We start from the raw sequence: 23,619 nt of genomic DNA on the forward strand, positions 1-23,619 counted from the left end.
ATATAGTCAGTATCAAAAACGAAACTACCTATTATTCTGTTTATCGGTAATAATGACGTCACACAATGTATTGCCTAATATTTTCAGTGATACAGTCAGTACGTTGATACTCGAATATATTAGGCAGTAAGATCAAAGGGAAAATATACGAATTACCGATAATTGTAATTACTAGTCTGCAACATAACATAATGTTGTATCGCCGATAAACAGTGTATCAAGATTATAAAGAATCTGAATTTGATTGCGAATTAGACCGACAGTTACCCACCGTAATCCAAATGAAAATGATATTAACTACTATTGTAAAAGCACACTATAGGTAGCACGGTAGTATTTCCTGGCCCATAAAGGGATAGTGATAGCCTATTTAGAATTTTCACCACTTTCTAACCAAAAATTCTACATACACAGTTAAATGAAGTACTTTCATTATACTATTCAGAACTGAATTTGAATATGTATCATGACCTTTTACTTTTTGTGCTATCTTTAAAAACCTACGACCACTGGTGCTTTTAGATCTTTTATCATGCTATGAATACAATATTTAAAACAAATCTCAAAAATTCATTTTCACCTGTATCTAAATTATTTCATATTTTTCTACATCTGATTCATCCCTCAGTTTGGGAAAGTATGTTCAGTTGATACTGTATTTTTTGTCCAATCGCACTTTTCAGATATATTGACTTGAGTATGGTAAACAAAAGAGCAGCCTAAATTCTGAAACGCAAATACTAATTTTACCATGCTACCTATACGACATTTAGAAACAATACCGTGAAGACAGATATGAAAAGTCAGGAATGACAAGGTTGACACATTATGAAAAAAAAATGAAAGCAAAAAAACTTATTTTAAAAGTAATACAAGAAAAACAGTTATAGCAGACGGCAACAAATGACAACCACCAGACCACAGTTGCTGGCTTGGGACAGGCACAACTAGTTTTACTGCAACACATGCACATTTCAACAATTACTCTTTGACAATTACTCTTCTTCAATGAAGCTCAAGACCATTTTTTTTCAAAATCCGAAAAGGACATCAATTTAAAAATAAAGAGATTTGGCATGATTGCCAATGAGATAAATATCCACCAACGCTAAAATGAAGTGGATGTAAGCATTTTAAATTAAAGGAATCCATACGACAATCAACAATGTGAAAAACTCATTTCATATAGTCGGCTTAAAATGGCCTCACCATTTAAAAAAAGAAACAATTCAATTTATAAAAATAATGGCCTAATTTATTACAAAACAATTTATGAAAAACAAATATGGCAGACTTGAAACAATGACAACCACTGAAAAACAAGCTAAGTATAGCACAATCTGAACAAAACATCAGAGTTTTGCACGAGGAAGTTACATTTTTAAGTTTATTATTACTTAATTTCAAGAATTTTGGGCCTTCTTTTACTTTAGGGGTCCCAACCCATAAGGAGCTATACTAAACTTTTCTTAACCTCAAACCTAACCCATATCTAAACATAACACTAGCCCTAACCCTAGCTAAAACCCACCCAACCTAACACATCCCCTAACCCAACCATAACCATGAATGACACTAAACTCTTTAAGTATAGGGACCCTTAAAGTAAAAGAAGGCCGAATTATGTAACCGCAAAGTTCAGTCGAACAACATCCGTTTTCCATGCCAGTTCTAAAGTACCGACTAATGGAATAGTGGTGCTATTTTTTTTTATTTTGGTTAATTTGTATGTTTTGCTGAAATAGTATACATTATTGTTAAGGGGCCAATTGAATTCTGCCTTAGAGTGCTAGATTTTCTCGCTGCATTGAAGACCAATTGGTGGCCTTGTGATATTTTCTGCTCTTTGGTCGGATTAATATCTCGTTGACACATTCCCAGTTTCCATTTTCTGTTTTAATTATTAGATACATGATATTTTTATTAGTTGCTTGGTTTTGAACTAGCTATCAGTAAACTTGAGTACTCACATTTTTTGTGGCTTTTTTTGTGCTTTGTATCAATTAAATGAGTTTGGGGTAATTTAACCAAAGAAAATAATAAAAAATAAAACATGAAATATAGGTCAGAATCCGACTAAATTTCTCTGCTTATTTGCATTCTATCAGCTGATTTATGGCTACTTGAATTCAAGCTGCGAATATTAATTTCATATTCAGGATGCTCAGTAAGATGTAAATATAAAACAAGTATATTCTGTTTTGTTCAATCAAGGACGTATAACTTACATATCTGATATACTAGCTACCTCAATGGTTGATACCTTTTTTTTTAGCTCCCTGGTTATCAGTCAAGATGAAGTATTATTAATAAAACATTCTTCACCATTTTGTCAATTTGTGATTCTCACAAATGCATCAAATTAATCTATCAGGTTGAGCTAATACAGAGAGACAGTAAACATGTTATCAATGAATTTAGTTATAGTCAAATAGATAATTAAATTATTTAAATTGTTATACATTTGTCATTTGGGGTCCTTTTATAGCTGACTATGATATGTGGGTTTTGCTTATTGTTGAAGGCAATACAGTGACCTATAGCTATAATTGTCAACTTCTATGTCATATATGAGGGTTTGGATGGGGTTAAATGATTAAAGAATAATGCCCTTAAAAATTAAGATTAGAGAATACGGGCAAAAAAAATGAAGATAAGAGAAAAAAGGGGTTAATTTTTTGAAGATTAGAGAGAAAAAAGGGGTGAAAATTAAATGTTTACAGAATAACAGACATCCCGCCCCCCCCCCCCCCCCCCATCCAGACGCTCATATATTCTTATTTTATACTAACTCCTCCAAAAATGAATAACTATAAAGGAAAGGATAATCAAACTTTATAAAATTAACTGGAGGTTTGTAGATACATCTGTATAAAGTTGATATAAAAATAATATTTCTTTTACATATCGATGGAGATTTTATGTGCATGACAACATTTCTTTAATACTACAACTGTTGTTGCATCTTTACTTTCAAATTTTTTCCATTAATCATTAACCATATTTTTCTTTTTTATTATGTTTAACGGAAGATGAACTAATGAGTCCTTCTTCTTTTTTGAACTGCATAAATCTTGATTTCTTCTTTACTCAACGATTCATATACTTTTTTATAGTCACTAAAATAGCAATAGAAGATATTTTCTAGTGCAAGATAAATGACTTTTTAATATATAATCACTGACATTGCTACACATTTATCTGTAACCTTGGAAAGAAATGATGAATTCAATTACTAAATTATTTTTTAAAAATACAATATAAGGATCAGTTTCCATGAACTGTCCAAAATGTCCATTTTGTAAATGTTACAATCGTGCTCAATTATCTTGAGTTGTTCCATATTAGGATGTTTGGTGTAACAATTGATGGTAACTCCATTTGTCCCATCAACTTTGTCAGATTGGCACCTTAAGCCCAAGACACATAAAAAATGAACTTGCTGTAATGCTTTAATAAAGCCTTTGGGAATCATCTTCAAATTATAACTTTTCTTTCACATTCCAATACATTAAAGTCAAATATAAATAACCAATTAGCAACAAAAGGAAACATTTGTAATCTTTTTCTTTATTCATAACACTACACAATTCATCTTCATTTATGCAATATCTAATTGTAGCCTATCTGTTCTTATAAAATCAAACTAGTTATCATTTGCAACTATAAAAGTGTTTTTTCCTTTATAACATATTCATGACTTTTAACAAACCATTGAATCTGGGGAAAACCCATTATCCTTACAGAAAAATTCATGTATCCTCCCCCCTTCTTTGTTTAATAACAAATCAGGTAACAATGCAGATGTATATATTTTACTGTGGTAATTTTAGCAATATTCAGATGATATTTTTAAAATGTGCATTCAATTCAGATGTGTTTGGTTTGTTCAGAGTGCTAAGTATATTTGAGTTCATCAATAAATATTTCATTAAACAGGTATGGGGGGTCTAAAAAAAAGTGCCCCAGTGCCCCTAAATAATTAATTGAAAAATAGCCCTTAACAAAACAACATGACATACTAACATAACCAATCAATTTCAGATCAAAATAGTTATACTAAATGTGTAGTATAAAACCAATTTACAATGCCAGCATATAATCTTAGCTACCAAAGAATACTGTATGATTAATCTACTAGCTTGCTCTTTTTGTTTGAAAATCACAGATTCACAATGCATATAAATCTATCTAATAAGTCCTCACGATCTTAAAATAACATTAGTTTGTCTGACAGATACCAGTATTAATATGTTTAAATTTCTTCTCAAATGTTTGCTGCAAGTCTTCAAACTTCTGACATTGGAGAATAAAATAATAAAAGAAAACTTAAAGATTGAGGTGAGGCTCTAGTAATAAGTGTTATACCGTACTCATATATCATCATACCTCTTTTATTCCTATTTTGTATATATATATTTTAAAAAATCCATAAAAGAAAGAATACAACACAAAAAATGTGATGATTACTGATATCTTAGTGCCCAGTGGCATGTATTGTAAGATTATTTTGATGACATAGTATAATATGATGAATGTAACAACTTTCAGAAAATAATTTACTTTGTTCTGAAGGTAAAAAGCACTGATAAAATACACATATAAAAATTATAACTCACACCACTCATTATTTGATCCTTCATATAAACTAGCAATGAAAACATAAGAATCGAGACTCTATTACTTTATTGTTAGTTTTTTTCATCTTTGTAATTAATATAGCATCTCTTTTTCACATAAATAAGGGATAATTAGAAAAAAACCTTTCACCTTCACCTCACTAAATCACCTAGTTTGTGCAAGACATTGTAATTTGCAAAAATACTTTCAATGCCCAATACACTCCTTAGGATATTCAACTTGTGAGGTTTTTTGGTAATATGAAAATAACAAAAATATCATGTTAATAAAATTCAGAAAATGAACATATTTTAAAAGTAAAAATATTAAATATGTATTTTGTCATTTTATATAAATATCAAATTGGCAAAACATTGAAAAAAAAAAAACATGGTTATAAAAAGCAAAATAAAATGAGATTCAAACATATGCAATATTATATCATTAAAATACTGTAAAATTAATAAACAAACCATCAAAAATAACTAGTGACTCTCTTCAGAAACTTAACAGTAACAAATAAAACTTTAACAATTAAATACTTGTGATTATTATACAATGGCATAAATTATCATTTCTTCTGATTAAATATAAAAGTGTCTTCAGTTCTCCAGGAATTGTTTTAACCTTTTAAAAACTTTAGCCACTGATGATTCATTACTTTCTTTTGGTCCCAAACTTATAAATTGGGGCAGCATCTGGACTTGGAGTCTGAAATAGAAACAATATGTAATAAAAATAAACTATTTAAGTTGCATGGAGTAATATTGGATGGTATCTATACTTAAAATTTATAAGTTATAATCTTATAAAGGAGAAGGGGCTATAAGGGGCAAAATTGGCCCCACTTCAGAATCTATTGATATTTCTTTCAATTGATCTCTATGATATGGAGCTTATAAAACACCAAAAATTTTATAGTTATCTCTTGCGGTTTTCTTGTTATGACGTCGTAAAAATGGTAGGCCGACTAAGCTTAAATATCAGATTTTTACGTATTTTATCCTTTTTTTATGTATTGTGTACATTTTACAATAGATTACACCTTAAATAATCAACGTGAATACATTATTACTAGTGAACCATTGTATTAATACAATGAAGAACAAAATTGATATAAAGTGTAACTATTTAATATCACTACAATTCCAACGAGAAAACTAACGGCCTTATTTATTTTTCTTTTAACTTGAATAACCAAAAATGAGTTTGTGTGTACTTTAATGTACTCGGCTGATAAAAACACAAGAAGGTGGGACATATTACGTACTAGTATACATATAATATATGACTAAAGATCGCAATTTCATAAACTATACATTTCAACAATTACCGGCTCAACCTTAATAAAACTGAAATATTGTTAGCACATTTTTTATTTTTTGTTGTTAAGGTGTCTTTACAATATCATGATAATGTGATTTAAAAAGACAAATGTAAAAAATTACGAAACGATGAAAAAACAATTGGATTTGATGGGACTCGAACGTACACCATCATGCCCAATGCGCAGCGTGTAGGCGATTTGACCACATTGACACAACTATTTGAAGTTAATAACTCATATTGATCATTTTGATTCATAAACGGTAGGAACATTTTTTTTTTCATTTCTTTACTTCTTATTCAACTAAATTGTTTATATCAATGATATGGCCATTTCATCATTGTTGATTATGTCGTGGTCTAAATCATTTTTGTTTTACCAAACAGACGGTAATAGTGCAAAATGGAAACTGAGAATTTCGTTTGGGGTGTGTTTTATTGGTCTCTTCTGCACATCTCCAACATGGCTTCTGGTGAAGAGTAAAATAAAAATTAATTTTAACGTCTAATATAGCAGATTTTTGTTATGTTGGATGACATAAATCAAGTTTTCGATGACCTTTTTTTTTTTTTTTTTAGACATGCATGACTGTAAAAGTGTGCTCTGTTCGTTACAATTTTCTTTGTGCTTTCCTATATCTCAATTTTTCTAAACAAACCAGGCTTAATCTCCCGCTATTTGATTTTAAAGAATAATCATAAACTGCACAAAAAATCGTCAATGTTTGTCAATATGGCTGATCAAAAAGTACATCTTAGTCTATACATTTTTTTTAAAAGTAACCGAACTGGATTTTTTTGTATAAAGCTAAGATATCTGAAAGTTCTAGCTATATATCGTTTTTCTATGGTGCTCCTTGAAAAACATCTTCTGGTCCTAACTATTATTTCTAATGCACAATTTTGATGGTCAAAACCTTCGGACTACCATTTTTTCTACAACCTTCATTGTATATGGATCTATATGTAAGTATACAAGGTATACCAGACGTTTCTTAATAAATAAATCAGTTGGCCCGAGAACATAGTTATTTCGTAGTGCATTTCTTTTAGACATTAAATTCAAATTTAAAAAATCGCACCTGCTCTTTCTCAAAAAGATTTTTACAGTGTAGTGTACTACCAGTGAGACAAATAATATCAAAATTATAGAAACTTCTACCGGCTCTAACTCAAAATATTGACAATTCTGTGTTAAGGGGATGTAAAATTCATTTATCTTAGTTTGACAGCTTCAGACGTGATAAAATTTGACCTTTTTGAACTGGACCAAATCACTACTTAACATAAAGATTCAGCACCCAATTTTTTTTAACATGTAAATACATCCCCCTACTTAATATTTCATGCATTTAATATTAAGAAATAAATTGGGAAAGTGTATCAAATAAAACATGCAAGTTATACACTGTTTACACTAGGGACTATAGACAACGAAAACTAAAGGACCATAACTGTGTCCTTGGACCAGTTGGTTGTGTACTGACTGATACTTCATTCTGGGAGAACAAGATTTATCTCAGTACTAGTTGCAACTAGTTTTGAACACATTACCAGTAATTGCAAATACTCTTAGTTCAATACTCTATTGTCTTAATTCTAGTTTGCTGTTTTTTTTTTGTGTTTGTCTCGTACCGATATTTTGAGTTAATCTAATTGCAACTGATTTGTGCAGGTTGTTTTTATATTGTACTGCTACGCTACTGTTTCAGCTTCGGGGAGGGTTGAGCGCTCACAAACATGCTGTTGTGCTGTTAAACCACTGTACTAGGTTAGGGGATGGTTGGGATCCGCGGCTTACATGTTTATCCCCGCCAAATTATGTATGTAAAAAACTATATGCTTGTCCCAAGTCAGGAGCCTGTAAGTCAGTGGTTGTTGTGTGTTGCTGTGTTACTTAGGCCAAATAAAAATATATGTGTGGTTCCAGTAACCCTACCGTCCCTACTTTTTCGGCTTAAAAATAGCCTACCCTAAAGATTTTATTGTCATTTTTCATTAAGCACTGTTGAAGTCAGAATGTTGCTCCCATAGACTCAATGTAAAAAAAAAACATAAAATAAAAAAAAAATCCCTAACTTTTTTTCAGATGTAACTGGAACCATACATACTTTTTTATTTGGCCTTACTTGTTTTTCGTTCATTATTTTGTATATTAATTAGGCTGTTAGTTTTCTTCTAAAGATTTCGGGGCCTTTTATAGCTGAGTATGTGAAATGTTGTCTCTTTGACACATTCCCCATGTCCTTTCTCAATTTTATTATGCTTATTGTTGAAGAGCATATGGTGATATATGGCTGTTAATTTCTGCGTCATTTAGTCTCTTGTGAGAAATTGTCTCATTGGCAATCATACCACATCTTCGTTTTAATATCAACCCCTGCCATATTCTTTTTGAACCTGTCCCAAGTCAGGAGCCTGCAGTTTAGTGGTTATCGTTGGTTCATGTCTCAACTCATTTTTGATATTTTTTAAATTGATTTGTTATGTATAATTAAACCGTTAGTTTATTCGTTTAAATTGTTTCGCACTTTTCATGGACTTTTATAAACGGCTTAACAGTATCGGATTTTGTCATTATTGAAGGCCTTACGGTTGCCTGTAATTGCTTACATCCACTTCATATTTGAACTCCGGTGGATAGTTGCCATATTATCAATAATAACACATCTCTTCGTTTTTATATTATATATATCTGACGTTTAATCTCGTTTTTCCTGAATATGCATGAAATATGTGTCACTGTGCGTTAAAAATTAGCATCAATTTAAAGTTGTGTTAAATAAGAGAAAACCATCTGATATTTAATAACTTCGGTTGGAGTGGGGACAGGAGTATATCGTATATGAATATGGTTGCCTGCTAAGAGTTGCAAAATAGGCATGTTTAGCGACATATTAAAATGATCAATAATACACTCTTTCCTTCTTCATTCCTCATCTAATGATTTAAACTGACCACTAGCCAAATCATGAGTGTTGAAAGTAGAGTTTAACACCAATAAATCAAAATTCCTTCCCTAGAATATCAAATAGTTGGCCCTTAACTGTTATTGTCCGTGTAGTTCTTATATTCATCTAGCTTATCATCCTACAGAGATGTCCCACTAAAGCTGTCGTACCATAAAAACATGTATAACACAGCTCACATTCTAATACAATTATCTACATTCATAATAACATTGAGAAAGGAGATGGGGAATGTGTCAAAGCGACAACAACCCGACCATAGAGCAGACAACAGCCTCTTCTGGCTCACAACCAAAGAACAAAAAAAAAAAACACTCCCCTGCTATGCTGTGGAATTTTTTACGTGTTAAGTTATATATTGAAAGTTTTTTTTAATTCTGTCTGTTAATATCAAGTATTTAACGAATGATAAACTGATTTCTATTCCGCTATAAAAAGCTTCTTAACAACAGAAACCAGTAAAATTCCGTGTGTCAGTTCCGTAATCACTTACAATAAATATAGACGACAAGGGCAAGGCTGTACTTGAGAGGCTATGTTATACTTTAATATGAAGAAAAACACTTTATAATTTACTTTCTATAATGAAACTGTATTATTATCAACCATTGACAAATAACATGTTAAAAAAATACAACTGTTCCTGGTCAACCTTAGTCCGATAACGATATATATGAAAAACGGACAAAAAATTTTGGAACTTTGATGCCGGTTTTGAGCAAGTTTTTAATTAAAATTTAGTATGAGCGCAGCTTTGCCCCACTGAAATATTTCAACATAAGATGCTTTATGTTGGTATTATTGCTCTGACAAAATATTTCGTTGGGGCAAGAATGCGCTGGTACTTTTTTCGTAAAAAAAGTTGGTGAAAATGTGTAAAAAATGTGAAAAGCCAACAAATATGCACGCGAAGTGCTGTCAAAACACGGCATTATGACGTCATAACTACAAAAAAACATTTTTTTCTTAAAATGAATATGTCTAATGGAAAAAGAAAGCCATACACATACGAATAAGTAGAATTTGAAAAATTCTCGAAGTTGAGGCCAATTTTGCCCCTTATAGCCCCTTCTCCTTTGTTCTTTTGAATGCAAATTCACATTAGTTATCAGCATTCCTGTATTGAATTTTGCTAACTTGATTGAAAATCTGGACCTTAGATTCTCTGTCTTTTATCCAAGATGGCGAAAGGCACTCATACCACCTTAAATCAGACAAGATCTTAATGTAAATTAATCTCTATTTCAGTCATGTAAACTCCTGATTTGATCTTACCTCTATCCTTAGTGCTAAACGCTGTTCATTATCCTGATCTTCTAACAGTTCTGATTCCCAGTCAGCATCTTCATTTGGGTCAAAACTATACATAGGCATTAAATGGTGTCTCAACTTATCCATTCTACAAAAGTCAATAAAGTCAATATTACTGTCAATTCTGATGTAAACAATTTAAACCAGAGAAGATTTTTTTTTCAAAAGCATAAGGTATAAATGTATGTTTCATTGGCAGAAAAATATGACCATGATGACTAAAAGAATGTATATCTAAATGTCACCATTCCTCTTCTAACCCAGAGGTGGGGGTCCAGGATTGACATTTCCCATCATTTTTAGTATTTATGTTGTTTATTTTAATACATTGTAGTTGTCTTTTTGGCATTTATACAAGGTTATCTTAAAAAATTTATTAACAGTATATACATGTACATATGAATACATTGTAGTATAACTGTGAAAAAGCCTAATGTGTTTTTTTGCTTTTTATAATTATAGGCTCATGTAAAAGTCTTAAGGAGGTTCGAGGGTACAAAAATTTGAGCAAAATTTAAACATATTCTTTGTCATTACAAAGTTTATTCATTACACTATTAGTTGTTACTTTATGATATGGTACAAAAAGTAACCAAAAAATCGATTCTATTTGGTCCCAAATGAATTTTAAAATGTATATATCATTGAAAAAAATCCAAATTATCTCCCTTTGGTGCAAACATGCCTTTGACTTTGGTGGATAGTTGTCTCATTGCCCGTCATACCACATCTCCTTATATTAAATAGTTTACCAATACAGTTTGCTATAGATATGATAGAAAAATAACTGACTTTGACAACCCTAAATATCATTTTAAAATCAAAAGCAACTTTTTAAAATGCAGGTATTTTCAATACTGTTGAGTGTTGAGTCATCATTTCATAAAGCATATTACTAAGTATGTTTGTAGTACTAGTATACATTCTTTCTAATTGTAATCTTTACTAAAGATGATCAGATTATTTTTTCACAAGTTTGAATCTTGGCCACAAAATGCATTCATAATAAAAAAAAAAAATTCAAAGAAGAGTGCGACTTCATTTTATGAAAAACTTCAGCCATTTTAGTCCCTGTGTCATGTTCATACTGCATGCAGAACAGTACATAAAATACAAGAGTTTATTGTAGACTAAATAGTTTCTTTTTCTTAAAAGTTTTTGTGACTTCATATGATTACATATATATATCATGTACATACCTGTTTTTCCTGAAAATTATAACTGCCTGAAATATATAAAAAATCAATTTGTTCATTTTTTAATTAAACAAAGTTGTCTCATTTGTAATTGTTTATTAAAATAGTTGTAATTCAAAAGAGAATACATTTATTTTGAAATAAGACTGTAGAATTATACTTAAAAAAAGATTCAAACGCAACAAGTCAAACACCAATTCTTAAATGTTTAGTGCTTCATGTAAATTCTAACATAAAAACCAATTCTTTAAATTTTACTGCTTCAAGTAAATTATAACAAAAAAATCATGTCCCTCAATTTTTGAGTTATCTGTGTAATGTTTTGTTATTGTTGTTTGTCAATTCATTACTTTGCCATGTTGTTGTTGTTTATTTTTTTGCCAAAGCATCCTCTTGTTTTTGTATGACTTGTGAAAATGGTGTATATAACAATGACTTGTACTTACAATGAGAGCTAACAGTGCAACAAGGATCACAGATCCTACAGGAACTAGAACATAAGCTAAGACATGACTAGATGATGTGGAATGAGGCTCTGTAAATACTGTGGTGTGTTCCGTTATATTTTCTGTCACTATATGATATGGCACATTGTTAGAACTAGTACTACTCATCTTCAATGTTATTTACTGACCAACTAAATCTGGTCAGTTATAATTTCTAAATTCTCATCCTTCTTTTCTAATTATACGTGTATATCAACCATGCAGACAGTTGAATTTGCTTTGTCATTTACCTGTAAAAACATTTAAACATGTATAGTTTTTTACTAGAAATTGGCATGGCAGTTGATTTAAGTGTGAGGGAAACCTTACTTTCCCTATGAAAAAGTATACTCATGAGTTACATATAGAAAAGAAGTCTAACTAGAGGCTCTTAAAAGCCTGTGTGGCTCACCTTGGTCTATGTGCATATTAAACAAAGGACACAGATGGGTTCATGACAAAATTGTGTTTTGGTGATGGTGATGTGTTCGTAGATCTTACTTTACTGAACACTCTTGCTACTTACAATTTTCTCTATCTATAATAAACTTGGCACTGTATTTCCAGAGGAAAATATTTTGTAAATTTTTTTAAAAATTTACCAATTTAATGAAAATTGTTAAAAATTGACTATAAAGGGCAATAGCTTTCTACGGGATCAATTGACCATTTTGCTCATCATGACTTATTTGTAGATCTTACTTTGCTGAATATTATTGCTGTTTACAGTTTATCTCTATCTATTATAGTATTCAAGATAATAATCTTTTTTAAAAAGCGATATCACAACTATCCAGGACATTTGGAATTTAGAAAATACAGATTTCATAAGCTGTAATGAAATTTATAGGAAGCTGATTGATTGGCGAAATTGTATTTCCGAATTTTCAAAAATAAAACAGGCAATTCCTAAAGATTTCGTGCAAATTTTGAAATTTTGCGGAAACCAGAATTTGCTTTATGAAAGTAAATTAAAGATATCAAATGACCTTGAGATCATAAACTTATACAACATGTACAACCAAAAAGTCAAACCATCAAAGTTAAAACTCAATTTTATTTGTACGGTTTTAAATAAAGATATATCTCCAAAATGTCAAATTAAGTGGAACGAAATATTAGGAACAAATATACTTTGGGAAAATATGTGGTCGGGATTAAAATATTTGAAAATTGAAAATAAAGTAAAAGAATTCCAATGGAGATCCTTGCACAATATTTTATATACTGAAGAAAGATTAAAAAAAATGAAGATATCAAATGGAAAATGCCACATTTGTCATAACGACAGAAATATAGAAACTCTGCAACACTTATTTTTCAGTTGTAGTACATCACAGTTAATTTTAAAAACCCTCCAAGAAATACTTATCAAATCAAACATAGGAATAAACAATCCTTTTGGTGAAAAGGACAATTTATTGGGAACAAAGACGGGAGAACTAAAATATGATAATTTTTTAAACATTATTATCATATATTTTAAATGGACACTATGGAAAATTAGGAATTCAATAAAATTTAACAAAACGCCTAAAACACCTCAAGATATTTATAAAATCTGGAAACAAAACTTGAGTATTAATCTTAAATTTGTTGTTCTTTTGAAAGGCGCTGATATCATTGATAAGACAATATTGGAGTATGTAATAAAAAAAAAATAGACATTTAATATAGCTTGAGTCAAAGTACATTTTTTTATGGTTTATAGTATTAGAATATCGATTGTATCAATTTATATAAACATAAAAAAAGTGATAAAAAAGTGTTAGTCTATCATGTTTATTGTAGTAAATGCACATCTCTTATGTGGGTATCTTATACTTATTTACTTACTATTTTGTATTAAATTATAGAACTGTTAGATGCTTCTAACATTATATCGATATATTTTTTACACTAATTGTAAATCCAAGGTAAAAAGAGGACTATTTTTTTTTGCCTTCTATTTCCCCTGGAAAGAAGGTTTCACTTTGTAAACAGGGACCCTTAGCCTGATCCTGGACAACTAAGGTAATTGTACACAGGAAATATTTAGGAATAAAACGTTTATATGTCTTAAAAAAAAAAAAAGAAAAAAAGACAATAACCAACCAGATGCTCCGCAGGGCGTAGCTTTATACGACCACAGAGGTTGAACCCTGAACGGTTGGGGCAAGTATGGACACAACATTCAAGCTGGATTCAGCTCTAAATTTGGATTGTGATTAAATAGTTGACACAGCATAGGTTTCTGACACAGAATGAATGTGTTCTAATGAACTTAAAATTTTTGTTTTCTCTTAGAGCAATTCACTATGCTGTTGAATATTAATCCTCTCAAAAAAATGTTTGAAGAAATTTTCTTTTTTATTTATGAAATTTCAAATGAGAAAAATTGAACCCAATTTTTTTAATCACATCCCCCTTTCCCTTATTCCAAAACTAATCTCAATTAAAATTTCTAATGGAGTTTGCAACAATAACTACTCATTTAAATACATCATAAAATATTAAGATGTAAAAAAACTGCTTGTTATCACTGAATGGTAAAGATTATTTTAATTTATCAGTTGGTAGTAAAAAGTGAATATACATTGTATATTGTATATAACAAAGATTTAAGTTGTTTCTGGACAAAGAAAGATAACTCCAATTAAAAAAAAATCTTGCTATTGCACAATATTTTGCAATTAGATATTTCTTGCTTACTATTCTGGACAAAGAAAGATAACTCTAATTAAAAAAAAATTTGCTATTTCACAATATTGTGCAATTAGATATTTCTTGCCATTGCGCAATACTGTGCAATTGAAAAGACTTGCTATTGCACAATACTTAATATAATAATTTTAGATCCTGATTTGGACCAACTTGAAAACTGGGCCCATAATAAAAAATCTAAGTACATTTTTGGATTCAGCATATCAAAGAACCCCAAGATTTCAATTTTTGTTAAAATCAGACTAAGTTTAATTTTGGACCCTTTGGACTTTAGTGTAGACCAATTTGAAAACAGGACCAAAAATGAAGAATCTACATACACAGTTAGATTTGGTATATCAAAGAACCCCATTTATTCAATTTTTGATGAAATCAAACAAAGTTTAATTTTGGACCCCGATTTGGACCAACTTGAAAACTGGGCCAATAATCAAGAATCTAAGTACATTTTTAGATTCAGCATATCAAAGAACCTAACTGATTCATTTTTTGTCAAAATCAAACTAAGTTTAATTTTGGACTCTTTGGACCTTAATGTAGACCAATTTGAAAACGGGACCAAAAGTTAAGAATCTACATACACAGTCATGACAGTTAGATTCGGCATATCAAAAAACCCCAATTATTCAATTTTGATGAAATCAAACAAAGTTTAATTTTGGACCCTTTGGGCCCCTTATTCTGTTGGGACCAAAACTTCCAAAATCAATACCAACCTTCCTCTTATGGTCATAAACCTTGTGTTTAAATTTCATAGATTTCTATTTACTTATACTAACGTTATGGTGCGAAAACCAAGAAAAATGCTTATTTGGGTCCCTTTTTGGCCCCTAATTTCTAAACTGTTGGGACCTAAACTCCCAAAATCAATACCAACCTTCCTTTTGTAGTCATTAACATTGTGTTTAAATTTCATTGATTTCTATTTACTTAAACTAAAGTTATTGTGCGAAAACCAAGAATAATGCTTATTTGGGCCCTTTTTTGGCCCCTAATTCCTAAACTGTTGAAACCAAAACTCCCAAAATCAATCCCAACCGTTCTTTTGTGGTCATAAACCTTGTGTCAAAATTTCATAGATTTCTATTAACTTAAACTAAAGTTATAGTGCGAAAACCAAGAAAATGCTTATTTGGGCCCTTTTTGGCCCCTAATTCCTAAAATGTTGGGACCAAAACTCCCAAAATCAATACCAACCTTCCTTTTGTGGTCATAAACCTTGTGTTAAAATTTCATAGATTTCCATTCACTTTTACTAAAGTTAGAGTGCGAAAACTAAAAGTATTCAGACGACGACGACGACGACGACGCCAACGACGCCAACATGATAGCAATATACGACGAAAAATTTTTCAAATTTTGCGGTCGTATAAAAACGGCAAAATTTCTATAAAAATTACCAATTGGGGGCAGCAACCCAACAACCAGTTGTCGAATTCATCTGAAAATTTCACGGCAGATATATGTTAACTTGATAAACAATTCAATCCCTTTACAGATTTGCTCTAAATGCTTTGGTTCCAGAGTTATAAGCCAAAATCTACATTTTCCCCTATGTTATATTTTTAGCCATGGATCAGTGGAATATATAACCTGTCAGATTTAACTTGAATAATTTTAAGTATGCATTAATGGCGAAAATTGGAACCCATATAAATTCATATGCACACACCTTAGTCCAAGATTACTCTGAAATCCAATGGCTGTTTTGTCATACAAGTTGGGGCTGTCCCACTGTCCTAAGCTTGTCTGGCTAAACAGCCGTTGGACGTCAGAGAAATCTCAGACTACACACACCTAAATAAGTATTTTTGATATAAATATATTATCATGATTATTATGAGATGAGAAATCACATTGCAACAATCCAAGATGAGGGGTCAATAGTGAAAGCCAAAACTTGGCTTATGTAACAACCCGAAGATAAAGGTATAAAGGAATAAAGTAACACTAATAGTCAAATGACAGTGGGTTTTTTAACAGGTTGGGAACAAACCCCCTGTATGGTGATTATACCTGTATATAGGGATAAAATAATCCCTCTATAGAGGGGTATTTTTGTTTGCACTGGATTTAAAACTAATTAAGGCAGAATGACATTTTTCTAGTTATATTGGCTATAATCTCTAGCATTATATGCATCAAAATATGCTCTTTACTGAAAAATGGTAAACCAGTTTTCTGCTAAAGTGACAAAACTTGCAATCTATTGTATACCTATCTGAACACCTGGAGTCGGTTTCACAAAAAAACTTGTGATTGAGATCGATCGTAAGGCATGAACAATTCAGTATACATTTTTGTACTTACATGTACGACCAATCTTAGTCGTAAGTATTTTTGTGAAACCGACTCCTGATCAACAACAAAAGGAATAGTTGACCTTTAAATTTCATGTGAAATCTAACATCGGCAAGCGGGTATGAATAGTCAAATTGCCATTCGTAGGCTAAGTGTACCCACATCCGGTTTTATAATAGAATGCCATCAGATCGGGAATAAGACCTAAATTATATACTGAATTTGTCGCAATTAATGAATAAATTGATTAAAACTACTCATAAGTTTTATAAATATTTATATATAGGTAAGTGAACAGTTTTTCTCAGATAGTATATATTCTTAAAATGGAAGAGAGTGATCTACATGTGGTGAAGACATTTTACATGTATACAAGTTATCATGTTATAATGAATTTAATTTAACTTGCAAAGTTTTTTATGTATCATTATCTAAAATTTAAAAACATTTTGAAAATATTATTTTTCATGTTTTTCATACTCTTTACTCGTTTTACATGAAATCCTCATATTATCGATTATTTCAGTATATATATCACGTTTTATTCCCGATCTGAAGGCATCTACATTTTAAATATAAAACCGGATACTGGATGTGGGTACGCTTAGCCTACGAATGCCAATTTGACTATTCGTACTAGCATGGGGGTACGCGCAGACACTGCCTTTTATATTTGGTCAGATAAGCAGCAAACTGGACATGTGCATATTAAATTAAGTACATAAATTGGTGCATCAACTGTTCCAGGTTACTGCCATAATAAGTAGAGAATGCATTTCAGCCCTATTTTGATTTAAATCAAGTCTAAACAAAAATACCCCTCTATAGAAGGATTATCCCTCTATACAGGTATGATCACCATACAGGGGGTTTGTTCCCAACCTGTTTAACAAGTGTATATCATTTTGTATAGTGTTTTAAAACAAGTGTATATCATTTTGTATAGTGCGTAGGTAACTTTATATTTTCATTCAACTGTTCAAGGCTAATAGTTTTTTTTAAATGAGTTAAAATTCGTTTCTTCTTCTAGCAACTTGCATTTTTAAATACCAAGTTAGAACACTGTGATTTCATACATTGTTGACTTTTAAAATGCAAAATTGACTTTTCCTAATTTACCGGAAGTTGTCAAGTATATAGTAAACGGATTACAAAGCGGACAAAACGTTTATTCCGGAATTTACTAGCCTTAATTTATATCTGTTGTCCATTCGTTTCAACTTTGTTGTGTTTTATCATTTAATTTTGCCATTTGATAAGAGACTATCCGTTTTGAATTTTCCTCGGAACTCAAAAATCAAAAGCAAACAAGAATGTGTCGATAGTACACAGATGCTCCATCCGCACTATCCTTTTCTATGTTCAGTGGACCGCGAAAATGGCCCACGGTGTAAAAACTTGACATTAAAGTTAGAAAGATCATATCATAGGGAACATATGTACTAAGTTTCAAGTTGATTGGACTTCAACTTCATCAAAACTACATCGACCATACTCTTTAACCTGAAGACGGACAGACATAAGGACGAACGGACACACAGGCCAGAAAACATAATGCCCATAAATGGGACATAAAACACATCAAATGAATGGATAACCACTGTCATATTCCTGACTTAGTACATGCATTTCTCATGTAGAAAATGGTGGATTAAACCTGGTTTTTAAGCTAGCTAAACCTCTCACTAGTATGACAGTGGCGAAATGTTTAACAAAATTTTATTCTGTATTGATCTTTATATTATCTTAAAATGATAGGTATAGACAATCGGAAAGCACAACTCGTGAAATAAAATTTGTACTGGGAAATGTAACTCTACTACTAGGTTGATTCCACGGCTGAAAGAAAGTAATTTCCCGATATTGTCACAGTCCAGGATGCAGTATTTTGGTCAGGGAATGACTAAAACGGAATTTGTTTTATTTAATTTTCCTTTAATAAAACCTCAAATGATTTGAAATTCAGGAGGACATCTACCTCATGCAAAGCTCTGATTCTTCATCTTAGGTCCATGCTTTTTTTATTGGCCTATCTTGGTGTCTGCAGTACTGGTATTTGTTTTTGTTTTTTTTTTTATTGTTTTAACAATCACTGAGTCGTTGGTTTCTCGTATGGATGGTTATATATTTTGTCATACCGTGCCATTTGCGTAATAAAACTTGGCATCGAGCATCACTGAAGAGACATTAAAAGGGAGGCTAAATATATCTAAAGGATTTTGAAACACATAACTCGAAAACAAACAGACAATGCCATGGAATAAAAATTACGAATAGATAAACAACTTTATAAACAGAACACAAAACATAACATAAAAACTAAAGACTGATCAACAAAATCTGCTCCCCAAGTGGCATCCCTCGTGTTGTTCATGCCAGTCCAAAACCAGTGATACGTTTGATTCGGTAGACCTCATTTGAGGAAACAGCACTGCATTGTGGTTACGCCAATTTGAATGTACCCGTCGTCATCTATGAAATAGATGTTCCATAACAATAAACCAACTCGTGATGGGACCGGTAAAGTTTTCAAAAGGATGAAGTCAACTTCACCTCGTGAAACTCTTCGTTCAATAGCTTTCTTGTAATTATAAGTAGAAACCGTTTAAAAACATCAAGATAGGAAATGCATGTTCTGGAATATCGTATCAACTGTGAGATATACTACATACTAGTATGCAAGACGCTTGCCGGAATGGGGCTACGTAGAAATGGAAATTTCACAATTGGGAAGCTGAACTTATCTTCTTTTTGTCGGAAAGTTTTGTTCTTATCTGGCCTTAATTGTCGATTTCAAGATGCAAGTCTAGATGTAAGGCAGACTTAAATGTATTATGCAGTTGTATCCTTTATTTCAAATACGATGGGATAGATGAGTTCAAGATACAAGCAGTCACCAAACTTTGAATAATTTAGTGATCTATATAGCAGACCGTGAAGTAAAAGGATAATGTTAGCTTCTTTACATTCTTTCTAATAAGCTCCTGTCTGAAGTCAGACTCATGAGTCATATGAATAAATGAACAAGTATACAAAAGGAGCACAGTTAGTTCCCATCGGAATGTCGATTATTTGTTGAACAAATGCTTCATTTGAAGCGGAGTGATTTTTAACTAATTTAGATTTATCCCTCCCTAGGACGATATACTCGCATCTTCATTGGCCATTTTTTTCTGAAACAAGGCAGGACCAGTTCTTTTAATATGTCTTTTAATTTGGTATGATGTATACTTTTGTAACTGGTGGAAAAGTCGTTGATTTTTTGATATTTTTGAAAAGTGAAAGAGATTAAGATTGACTATGTATAGTCCATAGTTTAACAGATCTTTTGATTTTCAAATTTCCACATTTCATTCACTCGACTTCTGAGAGTAGGTACTTTCAAGAATAATTGAATGGCCATCTGACGTTGTCAAATTGGTTAAACCATTGAGTGTTAGTATCAATAGTGATCAATAGTTGGTTATTGACCATGAAAATATATATTCGACGTGATTCTCAGTTATTCAAGGTACTTTGATACATATAGCAATTACACTTTGGCTAATATATTTACTTTCTTTCGATACAGTGATATGAAGTGAAGTTTAGCGTTTGATAATTCATTGGTAACATTCTGGCGTATCATAAACAAACAACTTGTAACGTATCATTTCATTGGCCGAAAGATTCAAATACAACAGCAATGTAGTCAGTGTGCACGTGAATTGACACAGGTGACCGACAATGGAATTTACTATGTTACTACGAACGTAACACAATGATTTGTATAGTTTACAAACCTTTGGTCAAAAGAATTAAATAAATGTTTTGTTAACTTTAAATAGTGGGGTCGAAATATTATACTGAAATTTTGTATTAAGTAATATTCTAAGTTCTTTATGCATGCAGCAATTCAATTATCTTGTACCCGGCATGATGAGAAATATAAGGATAAAATAAAATACTTGTGCCGCTTTTATACGGATGAATATATGAACCACTTTTAATTTCTTTCATACTGACGATAGGTGATAATCATAACAATGTCGTAGTCACTTATAATAAGTATCTCATAATACTGATCCATTACAATAATTAATGATGGGTACGTTGCACTGACATTCCTCTTTTATTATTTTCATGCTATAAAACATACACACAGTAGCTATAATCGTACCATAAATGGAGGAGATTGTCCCCCAAAGATAGAAACAAAATAACTTTAATCGTATCATTTGTGCACCTGAATGAATTCAGTCAAGGCATGTTGTTGTAATAAACTGAAATGTTACATCGGGCAACGAAGATTATTTCTTTTGCATATATGTTGAACTAAATAATAAATTAATTCTTGTGAGAACTGTCGTAGTATATAAGGAACAATTCTCGTTTGAATTGTTTTACATTGTCATTTCGGAGCCTTTTATAGCCGACTATGCGATATGGGCTTTGCTCATTATTGAAAGCCGTACGGTGACCTATAGTTGTTAATTTCTGTGTCATTTTGGTCTCTTGTGGAGAGTTGTCTCATTGGCAATCATACCACATCTTCTTTTTTAAATATAAATGTACTCTTTTCGATTTTAAATGGATGAACATTTATCTTTTAATTTTATACTGTAAGAATAGAGCTGCATAACATTGTTGAACTATCCGCTAAAGTATATGTAGTATGCATTCGTATTTAAAATGAAATACAAAACAAAACGTGTATGATAAACTGATAAACAAAAAATTAAGGATGACTAAATGCATGTACAAAAAGAAACTCACCTTTTTATCAATACATTTAAATGATTTAATGAATAAACAGTTTTTTAAACAGTTTCTTAAAACTGTTTGTTTCTATTTACATAGATTAAGGAAGATGTGGTGTGAGTGCCAATGAGACAACTCTCCATCCAAATAATAATTTATAAAAGTAAATCATTATAGGTCAGTGTACGGCCTTCAACACGGAGCCTAAGCTCACACTGTAAAACAAGCTATAAAGGGCCCCAAAATTACTAGTGTAAAACCATTCAAACGGGAAAACCAACAATATACAATTTACAATATATAATTTACGTTCGTTTTTCAACCGAGAATAGCAAAACCTCATGAAGTATATCGTTTGAGTTTATGAACTACATTTAATCATCCCCTGTGCCATGATTGGCCATCTCCGTTTTTTCTTAACAAAGCATGGTTGGTTACATGTTATGAATTTACTTACAATTTCGGGATTTTTTTTTCTTCAAGTAAACAGAATCAGAAAAAAAATCACTATCCTATGTCGAATACCTAAAACTTGGCAAAGAATATCGGAAAAGAGTTTGTAGTAAAGTACGATTTCAATTTTCAAGTACAACATTAATTCATCGAGTCCATTGAGTAGAAGAAAAGGCATGATAAGCAACTCGGGGGGAGTCAATGAAAACAATATGTGAATTGAGTTTTTTTTTTTATCCTACATTGAACTTTAATTTGATGTCGTCCCTTGATCTAGAGGAGACCTTTAAATTGAATATTTAGATGTGAAAACTGTTAAGATTTTAAACTTTAAACTTTACTACCAATTGAAGAAAATTATAAATCCAATGAATTTCACATGCACATTTATAAAAGATAGAATTGTGATTGGAATCATTATATGCGAGTACGACAATGGAAGCTTTAACGACCTTGACCAGCTACGTGAATATTAATCAGTCCATTCAACGTTATAGTACGTGTGTTCTATTTTCGCAGGTGTGAGGTCGAAGGTTTGAATTGACCCAATGAAAACGATCGTTCCTTAGAGAGTGAATCTAATAAAGTTTGTTTGTTTGACTGATTATGTCGCACGACCTTTCGCTAAGCTTAGCCGCAATTAGGTGTAATTCTTACTCAACACATAAAATGTTTTAACGGGTAGAATTTAATAATAATTAAAAAAAGCCATGGTAAAGCATTTTTTTTTTTATTGCTATGCTCTTTTTCCCTTTGGCAGCTGAGTTAAAACATCGTTATTTGTGGGGTACATTTAGCTGTCTTACTTTTTCTCTCAGAAAGTTCAAACAATAAACAAAGAATAAACAGGATCATATTAACAGTTAGTTAGAATATAGTTTACCTAGTTAATATAAGTTGATCTGTCTAAATTTCTCGTTCCATATCATATACAGTTTTCCGAGTGCTTAATTTGGTTAAATATCTAGCTGTTAATGATGGTATTGCAAACATTAAAATAATGAAAATGTTTTAAACTATGTTCCGTCTTTAATTAAATGAGTATAAACAATGGAATCTAAATGAGTATGATTGCAATGATTTCAAACAATATAATAAATAATATTGATGTCTATATATACGGCGATACTTCAGTAAATAGTAAGTAAATCAATATCAATATACATAAACATAAAACATGTTTATCGGCATATACATATGTTCACCGTTGCAGTATGACCCAAAGATACTGTCAAATTATTGCACGGATAATTGTACCAATATCTGAATAAAGAAGTGGAGTAAAACATTTTTACAGTCTTTATCATTGAGTATCATCTTTTGATTCTGTATAGTTCATATTGAATATTTCTACTGGAGGTAACTTTCTTTTCTTTGACAAAATTATAATAAGTCCTCCACCAACTATCACTCCTACCAACAATAATCCTAATCCTATTCCAGCAGCAGCACCTAAGACAAATACATCAATATATTTATTCGTTTATTTTTGCACTTGTCCTGATTAAAAAAATC

The 23,619-nt window shown here is 31.2% G+C and overlaps 2 protein-coding genes across 2 annotated transcripts in view; both read right to left on the minus strand.

Moving 5' to 3' along the window:
- Nucleotides 1-4,669: 4,669 nt before the first annotated feature.
- On the minus strand, nt 4,670-18,056 carry LOC143044625 (small integral membrane protein 29-like). The gene is made up of 5 exons (XM_076216688.1): nt 17,988-18,056; nt 11,869-12,158; nt 11,426-11,451; nt 10,191-10,314; nt 4,670-5,331 (listed from the first exon to the last, which is right to left on the minus strand). The coding sequence occupies exons 2-5, from the start codon at nt 12,034-12,036 to the stop codon at nt 5,278-5,280; spliced, it is 372 nt and encodes a 123-aa protein (XP_076072803.1). The 5' UTR covers nt 12,037-12,158; nt 17,988-18,056; the 3' UTR covers nt 4,670-5,277.
- Nucleotides 18,057-23,110: 5,054 nt separating this feature from the next.
- LOC143044643 (uncharacterized) overlaps nt 23,111-23,619 on the minus strand; it is a 51,692-nt gene continuing 51,183 nt past the window's right edge. The window contains exon 30 of the mRNA XM_076216704.1: nt 23,111-23,556. Coding sequence (XP_076072819.1) covers nt 23,408-23,556 — 149 coding nt within the window. The 3' untranslated portion in view covers nt 23,111-23,407. The remainder of the gene's footprint in view (nt 23,557-23,619) is intronic.

Source organism: Mytilus galloprovincialis, chromosome 1 (assembly GCF_965363235.1).
Source record: "Mytilus galloprovincialis chromosome 1, xbMytGall1.hap1.1, whole genome shotgun sequence".
Classification (NCBI taxonomy): domain Eukaryota; kingdom Metazoa; phylum Mollusca; class Bivalvia; order Mytilida; family Mytilidae; genus Mytilus; species Mytilus galloprovincialis.